At 37.5% G+C, this 21,930-nt stretch overlaps 1 protein-coding gene across 5 annotated transcripts in view; it reads left to right on the forward strand.

Moving 5' to 3' along the window:
• The window catches only part of DIDO1 (death inducer-obliterator 1), a 56,411-nt gene that overhangs the window by 22,846 nt on the left and 11,635 nt on the right, over positions 1–21,930 (forward strand). For 3 of the 5 annotated variants that reach the window (XM_041122714.1, XM_030009862.2, XM_041122715.1), the window contains 10 exons: positions 296–521; positions 14,416–14,881; positions 15,837–15,996; positions 16,703–16,819; positions 17,049–17,156; positions 17,504–17,639; positions 17,766–18,312; positions 19,181–19,334; positions 20,054–20,143; positions 20,829–21,024. In XM_041122714.1, coding sequence (XP_040978648.1) covers positions 296–521; positions 14,416–14,881; positions 15,837–15,996; positions 16,703–16,819; positions 17,049–17,156; positions 17,504–17,639; positions 17,766–18,312; positions 19,181–19,334; positions 20,054–20,143; positions 20,829–21,024 — 2,200 coding nt within the window. Of the gene's footprint in view, positions 1–295; positions 7,607–8,656; positions 11,925–14,415; positions 14,882–15,836; positions 15,997–16,702; positions 16,820–17,048; positions 17,157–17,503; positions 17,640–17,765; positions 18,313–19,180; positions 19,335–20,053; positions 20,144–20,828; positions 21,025–21,930 lie in introns of those variants that run through there. The other 2 variants (XR_005932129.1, XR_003922786.2) reach the window with 2 other exon arrangements.

Here is a 21,930-nt window from a genome sequence, read left to right on the forward strand (position 1 = left end):
ATGGGCAGTAGTTTTTCAAACAAACAAACAAGAAAAACCCAAACCAAAACCAACCCCACAACTTCATAGTACTGTTGTTTTGAGGTGGTTTCTTTACCATTCTCTTTCCTGAAGTTACAGTGTATATTACCTTTGCTTTATAGAGTTGAGTGTGGAATTACATCATTTCAAGTGTATTTACAGGAGCTTACTATAAAAGAAATTTGTGTACATGTATGCAACTATGTCTCTGTTTGTTTGTAGACTATAATATATTTGATGATTATTAGTAATTAAGCTTCTTCTAATCATACAGGCAGGTATTAAGCCTCTTTCAAACCAAAAGAGACAATTTCCTGAGAAAAGAGAGATGAATATGAAGAAGACTGTTTTGACAACTGCCAAGACTGAGGCAAACATTCAACCTATTGTTAAAGAGCCAGCAGCAGAAAACAGCACACCGTCCTGGGCAAGCGATCATAATTACAATGCTGTAAAGCCTGAAAGGACTGCTGCCATTTCATCTTCACTGTTGTTCAAATGTATGTATCGCATAGGGATATTCCTGAATAATCATTTACATTTTCTTTGAATATCCATCCATTCTTGGCTCTGCAAGACTAGGGAGTTTAGGATTTGGGGTTTTTTTTCTTAGTATGGCACCAAACTACTTTTCGCCACCTTCAAAGATTCGCACACAGAGATACACACAAATGGGAGACACTTTTAGAAGTTTCATTTGTATCATGTGTCAGTTGTATGATTAAGAGCCTATCAATCTACCCAGCTGATTTCTGGATGAAAACTACATGATTAAGCTTTAAATTTTTCCTATAAAGACAGTAACTGTTTCTAATCTAGAAAAGGTAAGTATTGATACATTTGTGTTAAGTTTTACAAAAAGGTTGCACAGCATGCACTGTGAATCAGCAGTTGACTGTACTAATTTGAATTGTATTTTTGTAATTTAGATTTGGCACCTGTCTCTCAGGTCTTGCATTTTCAGTGCTAGTGCCGAGAATGAAATCTTCAACGTGGTATCCAACGATACTTTACACTTCTGCAAACAGCTTTTAACTGTCAAGTATATCCAAGTTCTTCCTGCTGCCTTTCTTCCTTACATGAAATAATTTAAGGACCATTCTTTACTTTTAAGTTTGGGGGGGAGGCAGTACTCTTTTTTTTTTTTTTTTTTTTAATTTATTTTTTATTTTTCCCCTCCCCCTGCCCCCGTCTGTTTGTACGTTCATACTTCACACATTATCCACACACACAAGAACACATCTTAAGTGGATATTAGGCAGAGATATTGCCTTGCATATTTTTGCAGGTTTTGAATAGCATCCTTGTAACTCATATAAAGGTAAGTAAATACTGCTTTGTAGCCTGAACAAGTCTTTCTGCTAATGACCGTTTTTTGATTGACTCCAGCTAAGTAGTTTTATAATGCAGCGGTGGAACTTCAGATGAAATCTTACATTTCACATTTACAAAACACACGACCTGGTGTCTGATGTTTACTCACTTGAAGATTAATGAATTCAGAAATTCAGTTCTCACAGCTTGCTTAACCACTCTTTAGCCAATTTACATTTTATTTTCAGAAATAAACCTAGTTATTAAACACATACATTCTATGTAAAGTAACTGTTAAGTTTATAACTTATCTTTAAGATGAGATTTTTTTTAGATGTAATTTTTAAACACTGAGGGAACACCAGCTACCCTAAATTGCTGTTTATTATTATAGCACATAGTATGACTTCCTAGGTATGTTTTAATTGTATTTACCCACATCAAATGTTGAAATGGGTATAATTTTTCCCTGCATATTTTTGTTGCGTATTTTGTTACTTGGGCCCTGTGCCTTTTTTATAGTGCACTCTTAAGATACATATTTTGACAAACTTGCATTTTTTAAGCTTCTTCTAAAGAAACTGTAGCTTTTTTTGTCAGAAACAGTAGTGTGTTAAACATAACTAAAATTGAGAAAGATGTAAATGAAACTATAAGGGCTTATTTTACATGTCAAATCTTTGTGACACTTTCTATCTTAATATAATTGCAAGTGTCCATATAATCATATCACTTAAAATGTCCTTATTGCTATAGGGTTTTTTTTTCTAGGAGACAGGAATACAGGTTTTGAGGCAACAAATTTGTTTTTTAAGGGGGTGTTGCTCTTAAGTTTTACCACACTGGTGGTTATACAGATTTAACCAATTCCAGTAGAAAATCGGATTCCTGTAGCTAAATTTTTAAATTAGTTCAAAAATATGTGTATATACCAGACTTTAATAACGAACAGAAAACAACCTAGTTCGTGTGATGAAGAACTCTCGTACCAAATGCAAGGAAGACCTTTGGATTGCTATTATTAAGGTAAGTTGTACTAATATGTGGGGACTCTGTGCCATTACTAAATTCCCAGGTAAATTGTTTGTGTATTTGTGAAAAAAATTGTCCTGCTTTTTGATGGATGGGTTTGATCTGTAATCTTCTGAGAAGCTGCCATTGCATCATCTTCTAAGAGTATTCTACAATATTTTATTTATGTAACAAATCTTTATATGCTCTTCAAAAACATAGAAGTTACAGCATTACGGAAATTCGTGAGAGTCATCTCACTTCACTTAGGGTATCTAAAAGTTAGAACTCTTTAAGACTGAGCTAGTCTATCAAGAAAAACACCTTCAGTGGACAAAGCATACCATCTGTTTTAGACACTAATCTCAGAACAAAGTGACTCGCTGTTTAGAAATGTGTGTTTCTGAACATTGAATATGAAGGACGTTTAAGATGAATAGTTCAGGCATCTAGGTGTCTAATGTTTGGACTTAAGGTCACCTAGAGGAGGCTAAGGACAGGATTCTTCCATATACAGTGTTTCAAAATACCACCCGCATCCTCCCAGAGCTTCAAGCCATGTTCCGCAAATCCTTACTTGCGACTTCAGTGCACAAGGCCCTTTAGGAATTAAGGAAACTTAACACGATTAGCAGAATTGTTCTCTCTAATATTCTTTCCATTAGTCAGTTTATCATATTTCAGACATGGATTTACTTTATACGTTTACTCTGTACTTGTCAGATACAAGATTTTGTTGTTAGATATGACAGTAGTTTCACTAGTAGCAAGAAGAAAATCAAGCCAGTCTTACAGATGTACTGGGTGATAGGGGCATGTAGTATATTTGCATCTAAACCCTGCCACCAAGCCCCCTTTTCTCTTCCCAACCTGTTCTGCATTTAAAAAAGAAAAGAAAGGACACTTGGTGCTAGTAGTATGCAGTTATATAGAGCAGCGATTTTTTTTTTTTTTTTTTTTTTTTTTCTTCTCTGTTACTCCATTGGTTTGTGTTTCTACATAATTTTTTTTCTGTAGCTTTTTCTGGGGATGAGTTAGGGCTGTACTTGGAAGTGACTTTGTACACGAAAATCTGGAGCCTGATTAATGACACTGTCTTACATCTTGATATTCCCAGTGAAAATAATCCTTTTTATTCATTTAATAACTACAGTAGGAAATAGCTTGAACTTGCTTTGATGAGTGAATACTAAGTACAAGTACTTTTAAAGTTGCAGTCAGTATTTGAACTACACATAGAAGAGGAAATTAGATATGTGTCACATTCCCTTTCAGAGGTGTTGCTTTTAATTTCATTAGGAAAATTGGTATTAATGTAATATGCAGTGCTAAACTTCTATATTGAATTTTAAGCCATCCTAGCTTCCAAATTGATACAAGTATATGGATTGTTGAGATTTAGGAACATTATTGTTCAGAGATTCAAGTTGTGATAGAAATCCTGAATTTGTCATGTGAGCTAGTGTTAATTATCAATATTTAGGTCATATCTAAGGAGATGTAAAATTCATAACAAAAGCAAAACAGACTGTTGTTTTATCTAGTAAGATCACCTAGGTGTCTGTGGGGAAGCACCAGCCAAAATGATTTCTGAAATGTTTTCAGTTTCGTTAGCAGACTGACATACATCTTACAGTAATAGGAAGCATTATTTTTAATTATACTGGAGGAGGACAAACTTTAAACAGCATAATATATGCACATTTTTTTCCTTAAGGAACAACAAAAGCAGTTGGCGTCCACTGCTTTACTCTGCTGAGAGCTTTTACACTTCAAGTTTTATACTAAATAATATCATGTATTGCATTTGTAATAATATTTGTCCATTATATGCACTGCTGCCCTGTAAGAAGGGGGTAAAAGAACACTTCAGACATGAAGTTTGTTGATGCAGAGGTTTATCAGCAGTATCAATGTATATATCTGAAGCACCTGAACTCAGGTTTCTGCTTGATAGAGCAAAACTTGAAAGAGACTTTTTTCTATATTTTTGCTGTTAATTGCCAAATAAAAGTCGTTAGCAAATGTATCAGCAGTTTTAAAATAGAAGATGAATCCAAAAGGGCGGGAAAGAAGATAGACGTTTGTGGTATCCCAATTTTGAAACTGTCCAGTTATAAGTATACTTAAGTACTTATCAGTGCTTCAAATCTTTGTTGAAGTTCAGCTGACTTACCTTATTAGACTTAGAAGAAATACATGAACCAGTAATTTCCTGAACTCAGGTGTTAAAGCTACTTAAACATCTTAACTGCATTTATTGATAAAAGTAACTAAGCGCACAGGAGAGTTCTTGTGGTAGAACTTCCTGAGTAAAAAGCACACCAAGCCACTAAACTTCTGTTTACTTAACTGTAGACAGATAAATAGTATGAGCTTATAGCTATCTATTGTAACATGTTATTTGGTGCTAGTATTTCAAAGAAGTTGTTCACGAGTGGCACTTCGAAGGGGAAGTATTTCATTAAGAGAAAAGCACAAGGGTTTTGGTACCTCTCCTGCTTTTTACAGCAGTGAATTACAGAGACACAACTTCATGCTGCCACCTCCTGGAAGTGGGAGGCCAGGTTTGAGGAGCCCTGGCTCTGGTGATACAAATTTCCTTTTATTATCCCCTTTCAGTTTTCTTTCTTCTGCAGCTAAACTTTTCTATACCCAAGACCTATTCACAAAGTGAATAGCGCCTGCTTGTACAGTTAGAGATCCCAGATACAAAGGTCACTTGGACTGCTTTGTTCCTATACACTCCTAACAAAATATGGAGACGCTGTAAAGGGAATACAGTGATACTGGAAGCCCATCATCAGAAAATGTGATGCGCATACCAAAATGCTAGGATTATAGCATATATAATTTATGTATTTTTTTCTTGTGTCATTTTTTTTTTTCTTTCCGTAATAACAGTATGAAGGCAGGAAAGAAAGAAAATATCCCACTATAAATAGAGCAGGAGGAAAATGTAGTACACTCAAGACAGGAGTTACGGCTCAGGAGGCAATAGTGATGTAGGAAGCTGTAAGTACCATTGCGAAAAGGAAAAAGTAAGGCCTTGTTTGCACACTGACTAGTGTCAATATAATGCTTCTCTTTGGGCAAGATTGTACCAGCTTAAGTTGTGACTATTCAATTGAGTGCAGTGTATGTGGATATACTGCTGTTGGTTTAGCTTAACTATTAAAAAATATTTTACTTAAACTGAGGAGCCGTTCTTAAGTCATAAGTATGTTTGTCTGCAAGGACTGACTAGTTAAACTTGATGCCTTTGTTTTGGTGTGAGTGCTTCCCCACAGGAAAAACTAGCCTGTGCCAAGTTCCATACTGTTATAACTAAACTACTTCTGGCATCTGAATTAACTCCTTGAAAGCTAAGGTGTCTTTGCTTAATGCTGTGTTCTGCAATGTAGACCCTTATTAAGAGTCAATAGTATTGAGTAGTACCAGGGGAATAAAAAAAAATTATTTTACGTTACTGGCCATTTTCTGGGACACGTGGCTGCTGTATAGGTAGGTCTAGCCTTAACTCTTTGTAACTAGGGGAGTTTTCAGAAAGGCTGCTGACAGACCAAATAATGATCAGAATACCTAAGATGAGTCTGCCAGAACTTCTGAGAAATTCATGTTGGAGATCTTCTGGCTTTGGAAAGATTATAGTACAGGAGTGGCTGGTGTAACGCAGCTCCGGTGCTGACCTTGCATCGTGAGAGTGGCAGGGGCTGTGCTGGCACATGATCTGAACCCTGGCTGTGGAGTGAGGCAGACCAGTAGTGGCTGCTGAAGCCAACATTCCCTGGGACCCAGCCAATTAAAAGGAGCAGTGGGATCCTTGGGGAGCAATTATCATCTCCTGCCTGTGAACTACTGGAGCTCCCCTTCTCTGCTCTACAAGGTATGTTAACATCTGTCCTGTGGCTGTCAGCCACATGAAGATTTTTGCCATGTCTCTTAAGTTAGGAAGGCTGGTCCCGACTCCTGGCATGTTTCCTATTTTGCCTTTCAAGCACCTAGCACCCCCAAGGCGCTTGGACGACAGAAAGCCAGCACTCTTGCCATAATGGGTGCGTGGCTTCAGTATAAGGAACCATTGCTGAGGGGAAGGGTTGGGGGGGGGCAGAAACCTGGTACAACTTACGGATGCACTATGAATATTAGGGTGGTTTATCTCTTGTCATCAACACTGAAAGTGATGAAAGTTTGATTAAAAAAACTCACCACCCTCTATTGCTGTTTTGCTTTCTTTTACTAATATTACTTTAGTTCTTTGAACTTGCTCACTTGACTGCATAGCCAGTGAAAAAGATCTTTCTCTGCTAGTCCCCAAATAAAAGGGATTTTTTGAGGTGATCACTGGCACTTTGGAGTCAAGTTTTGCTGCTGATCTTGGTGCTGATGATTCACTGTGTGATCTGTACTGAACTTGGAACCTGAAGATGGCCTGTCCCTGCAAGGACTGATGATACCAATCCATGAACGGTCTGGAAAATGAGGAGCCCTTTTTTTTTTGCCTCTTTCACTCGGGAGTGGTGTAGTTGTGAAGATGCAGTCGGCTAATGTAGATCAGATAAATCACTATAATTTCATGTAGATTAAAATAAACAAAGCTTTGCCTGTCTAAGCTACAGATTTGCATGAGCATAGCTACAGCCTTGGCTTGAATGCAAACAAATCACCACCACAGAAAAGGCCCTTGTCTCAGAGTTTCCTAAATTAATTAACTTTAAAGACAGGTTTACTTTCTTTGTGTGCCTGAATGTAAGGGCTTGGCACACAGGCAGCTTGATTACGAGCTTCTCATTGTGGTGCAGATTAGAACTGATAGAGGCTTTTGAAGAAAAGCAGGGCAGGGGGCACACCTCTGAAACACTATAGTGTTTAATAATAAAGTCTTGAAAGTGGAAGCAGACACATTGTTCCATAGGCAATTAACAGTGAAAAACTAACAGTGAAACCTATTTAAGAATAGTTCAACACTTCTGAATTATTTAGAACTAATGCTAAACTATCTTTGAGGGAAATGACAAAAAGTCTAGCAAAAACAGGTTTCAGGAAAGCAACAGTTGAACGGTCGTGGAACTGAAGCGGTTACAAACTACACCTCACCTTCACAGCCTTGGGCACTGAATGTTCGGTGCCACAAGAGGGTGCTTCAGTGGCACCTAACAGCATTGACTCTTCGACAAGTTTCTGAGGCTCTGAGATGTCAGGCATGCATTCCAGCAGTGTGACTATGCAAAGGCTGCTCTTGAGGAACGTCTCGTAACTGGTAAGTAACTTCCCATTGTAGAGTGCTTTATAACTGACATCTAAAGCACCAGCTCGCCCATGTATTTTGTTCAGTTTTTTAAGTTAGATAATGCATCAAAAGGTTTCACTTCAGAAGAACTCATGGATTAAAGTTTGGTATCGGCCACTGCATTGGGGTGGAGGGGTTAGTTTAAATTCTGCTCTGTTAAGATTATTTCTATCACGAATCATGCAGAAAGGGGTCATACCACAGCTGCATTGGACAAGTCCATTTAGGACATAGTGAGGCTGAGTGGCAAAGGGGAGCTGTTGGAACACCACCACTTTTAAATTTGAGAAGTCCTGCCCGTCCCCTGTTTTGACAGTTTTACAAAGGGAAAAATGCAGTTCTTAAATTCTTAGATACTGGCAAATAGGGGTGAGAGATTTCATCTTCTCTGAGCCAAGAGCGTGTCCTTTTCTTCTGTGATACGTGCCAAAACGGGCTGCCCTCACCTTTTGTAGTGTTCAGACCGGACAGCTGCAGCACGCTGGAACGACTGCACAGAGAAATGGGATAGTACAGGTACCTGCATCTGAGCAAGAAGGAGCTGCAGGACCGTACAGAACTTTACAGGACAATTTCACAGGCCAATTTTTTTAGTGACACAAAATGCTGGCCGGGTTTTTTGTGAACTCCTAAATAGATTATTGCTTCTGCCTGGTCTTTTCACATCTGCATTCCTGTCAAATGTTTAAGCCACTGTAAAGGCCAGTGCTGTTGCAGATCTTTAGAGATGAGCTCTTCTCAAAATACATAATTACTCGGCCTTTACATAGGCTGTTGGAGAATACCTTCTAACGGGTATTTTTGCTTTTTTAACAACTGCAGAGCTGCACTAGTGTGAGTTTTTTCCTCCCTCTAATTTGACATTAGTTGTTTTTTTTTTTTTAAAGGACATAAAAATTCTTTTAAATTTAGTAAATGATTCACTTTAAAAGGTGGATCACAAGTACCTGTACTCTGCTTCTTAGGTTTTATTCATATTGTGGAATTTTACAGAATTTTTTTCTTTTTTTTTTCTTACAGAAACTTGTTAACTACCAGCTTTCTCACTGTTGATGCCACACAAACTTGTATGCTGTGCATACATTTGATAGTTGTGGGTGGTGGTTTTTTTTCCTAAAACTGTTTTAGTGACAGAGGAGCATGAAAAATATCCGTAGAACCCACACGTGCTTCACCAGCCTCCATGCTGGGGGCTTGTAAAGGCTCGCCAGTGTGCAAGGCAGTGTCTTCTGAAGTGTTGGGTTGCCAGCATCCTGCTCCCTTGGGCCAGTGCTCCCACTGTGGAAAGTTCTGTGCAAGCTGGACAAGACGACGCAGCCATCAGCCTGTGCTCTCTGCACACTGCCATGAGGAATAGTATCCTGGGGAAAAAAGTGGATTAGTGTAGATGGAAGAGAACACAGGGAAATGTTAAGAGTATATTAGACACCGGAGACAATAGTTCTGGTGTATGAACAGCCTTATGCCAGACTTAATTCTGTAGGGAAACTTCTCATAATTGGTACTATGTAACAAACAATCTGCTTACATGGCTGCAAGACATTTTTCACAAAAGTCTTTTTAAAAAAGTGTTCTGTAGTAGTAGCTGTGATCCTTTTTTATTTTTTTGCAAAGATTTTTTCAAAGGAAAAAAATCTGAGCCTTACAGACTCGTTATGAGACAGACTCTTGAAGTGTAACTGCCTATGGTTTGTCTGCAGCATCGTTTAAAACTTTCAGCATCAACTACAGCAAGATCTTTAATGTGTGATTTGAATAATTTTAAAACTATACAAACAAAAGTAATAGCACATTTCCTTAGGTATTTAAAAGTTGGAAAAACTAGAAAACGTCTCTGGGCAAACAACCCGTCAAAAATGAGATAATTTAAATAGAAACTAAGGGTCGTGGTGTACTGTTGAAGTGGCTTTCTAAAGCTACTATTCCAAAGAAAGATTGGGTGGAGAGGGAAAGAGGGAAGAACCAGCATAGGCTTGAATGCTCTACAGAAATATTTTTAAGAGATCAGAGGAGGAGCAAAGTTCCCTTTCCATGCTGGTAGTGTAAAACACAGCCTCCCAGTGTAGGTGAGGGATTATGATACGAGTGCATCCCACAAATCCTTCACGCAAAATTAAAACAGCACGACACTGGAAATCATTTTTAAATTAGGCCTGAACAACCACATTAACAATGCTGAAACATCAATGTTGAGATGTACAAAAGTGAAGGATACCTAACCATCAGGCTTTCAACAGGCTTGTCTGTAACACAGTAGATAATGTAGCAGTTAATGTCCCCCACTGCTTACAGAAGTTCCATTCTTAGCTGCACGTTGTGATATTTGGCTTAGCTTCACGGGGAATTTCCTTAGCGAGGGGTTCTGTATCTGTTGACATCTAGTGGGAGATATTATAGTTAAGCCTGTAGTGAACATACCATAGTAATGCTATTTCTTAAGCCTTGCAAGGAATGCCCTTTTTTTGCCAGAGGATTCATTGGGTTTCACTCTGGAAATGAACTGACTCATTAGCTCTATCTGAACCTCTCAGTCTTTTTAGCCCGTGCCTCTTCAGTCAGTAAGAATCCTGTTGCTGTCCTAATAAGTGCCTCACAGGACAAAATGGGGGAAATGGGAATTAATGTTTTGTTTTGTTTTAAATACCATTTCTAACATCAAGCCAAGGGAGGTACACCTGTGTGTTCAAAAGTGCCAAATAGAAGAGCTACTAAATGCCTTATTCTGGCACTAATCTTCTGCCTCTGGTGAAACTCCCTATTATTCTGTTAGGCTGGACAGGCTAATGTTCAGTAGTCATCTCTATCCTTTTATTTTAAATTTAAGAATGTTTATTGTAGGTACCCTGGAGCTACTGATGGAAAGGACCGGCAACATCACAGTATAAAATACAGTGGCCAGTATGTATAGTAGGCATTGACTGCGTCTTCAAGTTGTTCGTGGACTGCAAAGCCAAGCAATTTGAAACTCGTGGTCTGAGAGAATACCTGTTCCATCATACGTCCCATCAACTTGCTGAGTGACTGTGGCATCTGTTTAGAAGTTAAATTCCACATATGTTGGCATGCTGCTCTGAAAGGAGTACATATTTCTATTAATTCTTCCAAACATAATACTTGCCACAGTTTCTTACCTATCAGAAGACAGTGTAAGCTTTGGGGTGTGCCGATGTTGCAGCTAAGTCAATAGAAGAGCAAGCTCCCACCAGAAGAGGCAGTCCTGCTCCTTCCTCAGCTGGGTGCTCCTGTGCGTTGGATCTAAGACCCATGTAATGACACAGGGAGTTGGTTCAGCCGAATTACGTGGCAGCACATTAATCTTGTCACTAAAGACCAAAACTTGATAGGACAAAAATTCTAGTTTCTCATAGTCAAAATAGGATAAGAGGTTTTTTAGATTATGTTCAACTACAGCCATCAAAAGTTATTCATGTATGTAGGATTTAAGTAGTCTCGATTCCTTGTCAAAATGAGCACGTGATCTGACTGTCCTTCAAATAGTGATGTGTCCTGTAAATTTGCAAAAGTAGTTGGTAGGTGTTCTGAAGCACTGAATGACCTACATGTGACTGAATTAGTACATACAAAATCTGTACCATCAATTTCTCCAATCAACAGGTACTGCTAGGTGGACAGTTTTAATTGGTATAAAGTAATATCGTAGTTTGAAACTTTATGAAGCTTATGAAGTACTTGCACATCTTCTGTTGCCGTGCTAAAGCAGCGCAGAATTACACGCCTTACTTTGGAAACCTTTCTAAATAGTCACGGTATCAGCTTGCAGAATAAAGGATGCTTCTGCATCTTTCTTCTCGGACCCTTTTTGATTCTGCTGCCCTTCAACCCTGGGAACTTCAATCTACCTTTGTACTAGTACCATTTATTTATTTTACAAGTACGTATTCTTACTATGATATAGCTGTGTAACATAGAGAGGTTTGTGGTGTGGATATAGTTCTCATATATATACAACATCTGATTGACACAAAACTTCTTGTGCTATTTTTAGTTTTATCAGCGTAGTTCTTGTTAACTAATTTGAACTAATGATTAAAAAGATAGTGTATAGAGGATTAAATACAAACTTAGAATTTCATATTTTGTACTTCTGCTGTAAACCTAAAGAACTAAATGTCTTAGCACTGAGGACTGAATTTCACTGTCATCATTTTGAAACCCAAGCTGTGCTGTCCTGCCTTACCATGATGAGTCACAGAAACGTGCTTCTGTCCTACCTGCCTGAAAAGGTACAATTCTGTGCAGAAGATGCAATAAACCGGGAAAAAGAGAATGGAAGTAGAGTAATTCCTGCAGTGTTACCAGTGCACACATTTTGGATCTTCGCCTTCTCTATTCAAGACTATTAACTCAAAAGAGGTTGGCTTTTTACCTCTGATAAGTTCTGGGTGCTGAATGTGGCCAAACAAAAAACATCAGCAATAGTTCCCAATTCCATCCCCCCTGCCCCAGGATTGCCAAAGCCCTCCTGACAACTGGAATAGTGTTAGTGGGGTAGGGGAGGAGGGCGATGTAAGGAGAGACATTGGGAGTCACACGGAAGGTCTCCCTAGCTCTGTCTCTTGACAGTAATCAAGACCAATCTCTAGGGAGAACTATGGGAACAGTGTGAGAGTAATAATTTTAATCTACTTTATAGCAAAGTCTTCACATGCTTTGAAATGATTGAATGTATTATGGCGGCTGTTTTCATTTTAAACTTCAAATAGTTAAATCTCAGAAAAACTCCTGGAGGTGTCTGCTTGTAAAATACTTCCAGGAAAAAGAAAAATCAGGATAAATATATAGTGTTTCTGGATCTTCTGGCTGCTTCTCCTTGTGTTCCAGCAGAAGTTCGGCACACACCCTTATACTTAGCCTTACAAAAGTTCAAGTACAGTGTTATTTCTTAGTTCATCTTAACCACTGGTTTCTGTATTTGTGGTGAAACTGCCAGCAGTAAGAGCCCATTTAAAGAAACCAGGGTTAGGAGCATCTTTCTGCTGGAAGCATATGCTAACATTTGGGGGGTACCTGAACTTTGACCATGAAGAAAGGTTGCAAGGCCATTTCCTCCCGGAATGAGGGAGTATCACATTATGTCTCTTAAGCATTCCAAATCTTCCCCGATTTGAAGGATGTTTGCACTGGAAGCTTGCACTGCTTGGTGGGGTTTCTTGAACCAGACTTCACAGGAATGCTTTGTCCCCTTCAAGTCCATCTCGAAACAGATAGATTGGACGATTTAGACCCTTCCTAGTAATTTCTGCTCTCATTATAGCAGATGTGGAAGGTGAAGAGGGTCCATTTCAGCCTTGGTAAAGTTGTCAAAAGTTAAATTCCTGGATCTTTCCCAGGAAGTGTCCTGCATTTTGCAACTAGGGCTTCTGGGCTAATTCATCTACAAACCTTCATTAGCTAAAACCATCAGATTAAAAATTAACTTGTTAACTGGTCAGTGATTGTCTACAGATTTGTGAGAAAAAAAGGCTTTTTTGAGAAAACTTGGCTTTTCTAATTGAAACAATTGTATTTCAGGAATTGTTTTTTGGTAGTTTCCCTCAGAACCCTTCCTTGTTTGAGCTGTCAGGATAAATGTGCTAGTGTTAGCCCACTGTAACTTTGATGTCTTGTAAATGATGTTTTGTTTGCTGGGGGTGGGGGGTGTTTCTGGGTTTGGCTTTTTTTGCTATGTTGAATTGTTCCTGTCAGTGCCAGAAGGTGGACAGATGAAACGCAATTTAAAGAAATGCTTGCTTTTAAAGTCCTGTGCAAGTATGGCTTCAACATGTGTGGAAGCTGGAGGCTTTACTTATGCTTTGTAAATTTTGTTGTGTATGATGTGTATTAATTATTCCATTAACATTAGGAAAAAAATATTAAATGGGAAATCTGAATATTGTGAATGGAACAGTTTGAGAGTGGTGGGAATTAGATGGCCACAGCTTGAGCAGCAATATTAATGCTTAATTATTCCATAAATCTAGAATTAAGCTAGGAACTGAACAGGAAGATCTCATAATAGTTTATGGCAACGTCATCAGTATGATATTCATGCTAGCAACCAAGTAGATTATGTATTTAAACTTTTTAAGCAACTTCTGTGCTACGTAATTCATCTGTCTTTGCTCTTTAAAATAAAAAACCTGGATGAAAGGGTTTATTAAACTTCAATAATACTAAGCTTAAAGCAATATTAATGCAGTTTCACATTCATGGACTCTTGTAATCATATCTGCCTCTGTAATAAACTGGTTCTGTAAGGTGCTATGAGAATTTTTCTGTTTAAATGTAAAATGTGGATTGTATAGCTTTTCTTTTTTTTTTTTTTTTTTTTTTTTTTCTTAAATGCATGAAAGTTTGGGGTGTATTTGAAGCTTAACCATGAAATCCCACTCAGGAATCTTTGAAGGTGGTGCCTTTTTCCTTTTTTTTTTTCTTTTATTTTTTCTTTCCAGTTTTCTTGAGTAGTTTTAAATGAAATATTCAACCTTTACAGCCAAAATGGAACTCCTTTAAAATCTTCAGTCAGCCTCTGAGACAAAGTACTCTCTGAAGGATCAAAGACAAATTTCTTCAAAAGAACTATGTCAACCTCTGCATGGTTTTAAAAATTACTTTTAAAAAGGCTAGTGAAAGTAAATAGCTTAAATTGCCTATTTGATAGTTATTCTCTGGAGATGTAATTTCACAGACTTTTCATTATAGATTGGTACCTGGTCTTCATGAATAGGAAGTTATAAAGTTAAGCCTTTAATATTGTATTTTCTTCTTTGTTTTAACAGCTCAAAGGGAAGAGAAAAGGAATGAAGATAGAGCAGAGCCTTCGTCGGCATCGAAGAAAGCTGTTGTATCTATGATGGAGAAACAGACGTCTTCTCTCACTAAAAATGTTCCTTCAAAGAAGTCCCCATCCTTCTCTAACACATCACTAACTAAGCAACCACTTAAACCTGCTGGAAGTTTCAAAGGTGTAATTCCCAAGAAACCTTGGCCTTCATCAGGCAGTGTTCCTTCATCAGGCAGTGTTCCTTCAAAACACTCATCTCTTTCTCATGGCTCATCAGTTTCCAAAAAACCAGCTACATCTTCCAGCTTGGGTGGAGGACTCAAAAAGCCTTCACTGTCTTCCATGTCTACTGCATCTGGAAGTAGCCAAGCAAAAGCATCAGCTAGCCCTATGCAGTCACAACCCAACTCTCAGATTCGACAAAATATTCGACGATCCCTAAAAGAAATTTTATGGAAGAGGTGGGAGTTCAAAGCAATTATTTTATATAGGAAGCTACGACTAGAAGTAAATGTTTAGCCTGCAGAGTTTTGTTTACATCTTGATAAGGGATATTGAGGGATTGAATTTAAACTACAAATTACTACAAGTATAACTGGCATTTCAGGTTTATATTAAAAAAAAAAAAATTAAAAAATCCTGATACAAAATAAATGTGCATGTGAAAAAGGCTTTAAAAAAAAAAGAAACCTCACTATTCCATTTATATTGAGGCAATTACAGTTGAAGAATTCAATTACAGCATAGAAGCTTTTATAATGCAGGTGATCTGAAGTTTTAAAATCTGATGATGGCAGTGTTTGGAGATGTAGAGTTTGTAGGGGACATAGTACAGGAAATAGAGTGAAAGGTTAAGGGCTTACTGAAGTAGAGATTCCACTCCCTCCCAACATAAAAATGAACAGCAACAAACCCTGGTCAGTGGACAGCTGTATCACTTAGGAAGGAAAAAACAAACAAAAGGCAGATTTTCCCACAACGATTATTAAAGCCAACACCAACTGTCCAGACTTATTATAGACCACTGTGGTCTGGTATTGTCGCTGAAATGGAAGTGTGGTTCACAGCAGAGTATCTAGGACTAAAACTCAAGTGCTTGGGCTCCCTGTGCCGTTCCCAGCAGAGAAACTGCTGACTTCAGTGCCACAAGCAGGAGTAGTTGTAAAGGCTGACTTGATTTCCCAAAGGCTGTCTTCCATGGCTGCCTGTGGGCAGTAGTGAAAGGTTGCCGTAGTTCACAGTTCAAGGTCCTGAGACAGACTTTGGCTTTGAGGTGTCTTTTAAAGGAGTCTTGAGTCCTCACTGAGTAAGGAGGAGCCTAGGTTAGCTTCTTTCTCTGAAAAGTTAGTTTTTATGAATGCTACCTAAAGATTCATGCCTAACGTAAACGCACGTACCCTCTTTTGTTTTTAACAGAGTCAATGACAGCGATGATCTGGTCATGACAGAGAGTGAAGTAGGGAGAATAGCACTCAATATTGAAAAGGAGATGTTTAATTTGTTCCAAGTTACGGACAACAGATACAAGAGTAAATACCGTAGCATCATGTTCAATCTCAAGGACCCCAAAAACCAGGTTTGGAATTTCCTTAACCAGTAAACATATACTGAAATATACTTTTGGTTTTTAATGATCTGTCAAACTCTACTCTCAACATTAAGAGTTTCAAGATAAAGACTTATGAATTGTACTATAAAAGATTATTATAAAGCCATTCAAATCTTTAAAATTTTTTTTTATCCAAGTAGGAGTTCAAAGTCTACTTTAGTTGGTCATGTGTATGTATTAAGTTTGGGCATTTGGTGTGAAATATTTATTTACAGAACGGCTTTCTTAAAATAAATACAGATTTTACTAATTTCTTCTCTTGCGACATTCTGTAGCATGTTTTGGATACTGCCCATGTACATGATCATATTTATGCTTTAAAAGAAAAAAAATGATGCTGGTACAGATGAAAATATTCACTAGAGAACACTTGAAATTTCTTGCTTTGTTTTTTTAATTTCTACAATATATATGAAACAGTTGTTCAACTTCTGACATTCCTATTCAGTTATATTGATAGTTATTGATGATAATGAGGAAAATTAATCCTTCGTGTTTATTTCCTCCTTGTTTTCTGGTTGCTGCACCTTTCCAAATTTGCTTATAAGTAATCAATATTTTTAATAGGGAATTAAGAAACTAGAACAAGTTTTGCCTATTCAGCACTGCAAATCTTGTTAGTTACCCAAGCAGGTTCTCTTCAGCATGGCAACAAAGTCTGTTTTGTTTTCAGGGACTTTTTCATCGTGTCCTTCGTGAGGAAATCTCACTGTCAAAACTAGTGAGAATGAAACCAGAAGAACTTTTATCTAAAGAACTGTCTGTATGGAAAGAGAAACCAGCTAAAGCAGTAAGTAACATAATTTTCCCTTATGTCCTTAGATACAAATTAGGAGTGAGTTTGCCAACCCGTACCACCCATATTATGTTAACACACTGTTTTCTTCATAATGAAATACTAATAATGTTCAGTTTCAATATGCTTTTTCTCTACCACCAGCCAAATGATAACAAAGTACAGAATAAAATTATAAAATAAATATGTGGACTTTTTACGAAACTGGTTTTGTTTCTTTCAGATGATAGAGTCAAGAAGCAAATCTCATGAAATCAAGAAAACAACTGTAAAACGGGAACATATACCAGTTGTAAATATGGAAGATTCTCCCCCAGTGTCCGATTCTGATGTAAGTATTGGCTGTTGCTTCAGCATGAAGACATCAAGGGAGATAAATGGTAACTAGGGCCTCAGATTTTTCAGCAGAAGTGCAGATTGTTTCAATGAACTGTAAGGATATTGTTACCTACTAGGTGTGCTATGAGCATTTTTCCTTTTGGTTTGAAGGAGTGCAACAACAAAATTATAGGCATATTTTGCATGCAATTCTAAAATGCTGTGTATTTTTCAGCCCTTGCTGTCAATTTACAGAGAAATCTTTTATTTCTGAACATTTAGAACATCATGGAGTGAAATAAGGACAAACATTGAGAACTCTATTTTTTTTAATATTTTTTTGTGTTTATTCACTTTCAGGAGCAGCAAGAGTCAGCCCGAACTGCACCGAATTTAAACAGTGCTCCTTCTCTAGATGTTTTTAGCAGTATGTTGAAGGATACAACAAGTCAACATCGAGCCCATCTTTTTGACCTGAACTGCAAAATCTGTACAGGTATCTACAGTGCTGACTTCGTGCAAAGTAAAAGAATTATGTTAAGCGTGTTGTTTGTTTATTTGTTTTTTTCCAAACTATTTCATTGTTAAATCATAATCAAAAGCTTTTGAAATAAATTTATAGGTCAGATTTCAGCATCTGAAGATGAAGTACCACCTAAGAAGATAAAGTCAGCAGCTCCTGTTAAAAAGGTGGAGTCGAAATCAAAACCAGAAGTTCAGCCAAAGTACGAAAGTTCTGCACCACCCCCAACAGCAGAGCCTGCCAAAGAGGCCGTCTCTGAAAATGCAATGGAAACTGAAGTTGGACCAGTAGCAGAAACAGTTTCTCAGTCAAGCGTAGAAAGAACTTACATTCCTACAACCCAGGGCCATAATAATACAGATTCTTCTGTACCTGAAGAGGCTTCTGCTTTTCCTGCCTCTTGTGCTGGTGGAGTTGTCACAACCGTAACAGTTTCTGGCAGAGACCCTCGGACAGCAATGAGCAGCTCCTCCGGTATTGTGACGCCAGCCCTGCGCTCTGGTCCTGCATCTGACAAAGTTTCAACAGGGGAAACAAAACAGGAGACTTCAAAACCAGTTACGACTGTCCCCAAATCAATATTAACAAAACCATCATCCTCACCAGATCCAAGATACTTAGCAGTTCATCATTCACCCAGTATCAAGTGCGTATACTTAATAGTAAGCCAAGCTACCAAATGTTTAATGTGGTTATCCTCAAAGTCCCATGTCCTGTTCCCCTTCCCCCAGTCAAAAGGCATGTCCCACTTTAAAGTTCAGGTAGCCTGATTCAGATTTTTAATTTACCATCATTTACCTTCTCTCGTTGGTCAAATTTTTGGAGCATCAGCGTATAGTGACAGCAAAGATTCTACAATGTGTTTCAGCAGATAAATAAAACTTGAAGGTGTTATGCAGACTTAGAAGTCTGCACGTACGTTAATATATAGAAAGGGAGTGTATGTGAGAGATGGTTTAAAGGCATTTCCAGATTTTCATCCTATATTAAAATACTGTTACATCTCAATTTATGAATTAAAATTAACCAATTGCTCAGCTTGAAAGGAAGTGGAGTTCTTTCATATTCTGGGTGTGTACAATAGTAAAAATAAATACTGCAAAGTATATCCCTATGAAACTGCAGTTAAAAGGTTTTTGTTTATATCAATTTCTTTTCCTTGAGTATCTCTTTCAGATGGGTATTTTTGACTCAATTAGTGGGAAGTACACAATTCAGAGTAGTGTGTTACAGAGTCAGAATCAGAACAGTTATAGTGCTAACCTAATTTTATAAAAGTCATATCTTTTGGCATCTTTTTGCCTGTGTGCAGCTACAAGTTTATTTTCAATTACTCTTTGCTTTTTTCAATTAATACTGAGTTAATGGAAAACATTAACAAAGCATTTAGTAAAAATTCTGTTATTCATTTAAAATAAAATATTTGGTGAATAGGAGGAGGGAAGAAAAGTGAAAAAGAAGGGACCATTCTCGTTTGTATTCTGTAACCTTTCTGTTTTGGATTTGTTTTGCAGTGTTGCAGAGCCACGCTCACCTCAAGACAGCGATACTTCCCTCTTTCTCTCTCGTCTCAACACCATTTGGAAGGGATTTATTAACATGCAAAGTGTGGCCAAATTTGTCACTAAAGCATATCCTGTCTCCGGGTGCTTTGATTATCTTAGTGAGGTTAGCACTGACATGTTTATGTGTTTGGAGTAAATCTGTACTGCAGTTCCTGTTGCTAGAAAGGCTGGGGTCAGTATATTGTTATATTAGAACTGTAGCAGCGGTAAATGGCATCCCTTTAGTAATGGGAGGGTGTACGTTCAACTAATGAGACAGTATAAAGGTTTGCGCTAAAACAAATAAGCTTTTCTTTTTCTCTGAAGTGCATTTTATGTGACTGTTAGGAAGTTTCAAACACAAATGTGTGGTTTAGGACTTTTGTTAGTAGAGTTGGTGGTTCTTTTTGGTATTGCTTTTGCTAAAATGAGTTTCACTGTCCTCATGACGGGAAGCTCACTAGAATTCATGTGACTTGTAGTCATGAGTGCAGCATTTCCTGAGAAACTGAAAGTGTGGAGAAAATCTGCTTTTCAAATAGCAGCTTCCCTATAAAAACAAAGCCAGTAACGGGCGTACAGAACTATTAGACATTTTGCTGCTATCTTTGGGAGTGCCTTTTCTGTTTCATGTGTACTGTTAGCCTTTTGGTAACATGCCATAATGAAACACCATGAAATTTAGAAATAGCCTGTCTGACATTAGAAGAGTATGTATGAAAGTTTACTAAAATATAATAGTGCATTATCCACTAGGCTACTGGGATGGGGCAACCTGCACTGCTTTTAATCATTAGTCTCTTTTGGTTTTTCTCATACTACCATGTAATACTTCTTGTTTAGGATTTACCAGATACAATTCATATTGGTGGGAGGATCTCACCGAAGACAGTCTGGGATTATGTTGGCAAACTCAAATCTTCGCTTTCTAAGGTATTCACTTAAAATCCTTTGCAAAACCCAGAAGAAAAATACAGCAATATAAAACGACAACTTTATTATGATATAAATTAGTAACCAGCAAATACTGACATAGATCACACCTGGAAAACTACTGACACCACTTATTCTTTTGAAATTTTTCATTTATTGAAGAAACATGGTTTTGAGCTGCAGAACCTCTTGATATCTCTCTCTCTCGCATAGTAGTTGAATCTTCATACTATTTATTCATTTATATGATTGAACATAAATAATCTGTTTGTTCAGTATTGAAGATTGAAATTCAAATTTTAAAGAAAAGGAACTTACCATTTAATATATATATGTAATAGATTTTACTATTAAAAACACTTCAGAAGTGAAAAAATGATGCACAGTATGCAGATATAATCATGAAGCTAAGAATTTTCCATTTCTTTCATATTAATTTGAGCCTCAGGATGTTTAGTTTGATATAAGATACACAAGTAATATGTATTTCTGAAAATGACAAACCTAATTCTGTTTTAGTATTACAAATTGAACAACAGTACTCTCTTAAAGCTAGAGCACTGCCTTGAAAACATAGTTGGAGTGATAAATGTACAATTTATTTTTACCCCGGCATTTGCCCTTTAGCATTTTATTTGCTGGTATGTTGCAGGTTGAGTTTTTCTACTTTGCTTTTGTATTACAGGAATTGTGTTTGATTCGTTTCCATCCTGCAACAGAAGAAGAAGAAGTTGCCTATATCTCTCTCTACTCCTATTTTAGCAGTCGTGGTCGTTTTGGTGTTGTAGCTAATAACAACAGACATGTCAAGGATCTCTACCTGATCCCCCTGAGTACTAAGGACCCAATTCCTTCCAAACTCTTGCCCTTTGAGGGACCAGGTAAGCACAAAACAGGGGAGGTTAAATGCTAGGTAAAATCACAAAACAAAAGTCAATCTGAGACAAGTTGTTGTTGAATGTTTAATGTAAGCATTATTAAATTTTTTTAATATAAAACCAATTTTAAAGTACGTAAATAGGGGAAAAATTGGAAATCCAACTCTGTTCAGGATAAAATTGTCTGAAATTTACATAGGCTTTCCAACAAGATGCTTATATGCTATTAGGAGGATGAGTTTACCTGTAAAATCAAGTATGTGGAACAGCCACTATATTGAAAAAAAAACCCCAAAACCAACAAAAAACCCCCACCCTATCTTCAGCAACCCATAAATTCACAAAACCTAGGCCCTTAGAAGCCATTTACTGTCGCTTAAATCAAGCAGGAAATTTAGCCCACAGAGGAGCCAAGAAATCTATGAAGACAAGGTAATATTTATAGTGGTTTCACTACATTGTCACTGTCTCACGCTTATTATTATGCTGTATGTGCAATATGGTGCACAAGGTGTTTGAAATTTTTTGTTCTAGTTGGAGCAAACTCTAGCCAAATCACTGACTTCTGAAAATTAGTTTGTTGGTGGGGAAAGGGATCCACACTCCTTAAGGTTGGTATAGGCAGGTTATATTACAATCTTCTTTTTTTAGATAGAATTACCAGTAGTAGTGTTTGGCTTGAGATTGCTCCATGTTTGTTCATTGAACATGGTGAGAGAAGAACTGAGAATGAATTCAGCCCTGAAACACCCTTCTATTACAAAATTTGAAGTCATCTTCATCTGAGAATGGAGGAGGTGCATATGCTTAGTTTCCAAATGAGTACCTGGGCTTTTGTATAAAATAACAGATTGAGAAGCTGAAGAACTACAGGTTACAACGAAGGTAATACTTCATTGTCACAGCAGT

Source organism: Aquila chrysaetos, chromosome 3 (genome assembly GCF_900496995.4).
Source record: "Aquila chrysaetos chrysaetos chromosome 3, bAquChr1.4, whole genome shotgun sequence".
Taxonomy (NCBI): Eukaryota; Metazoa; Chordata; class Aves; order Accipitriformes; family Accipitridae; genus Aquila; species Aquila chrysaetos.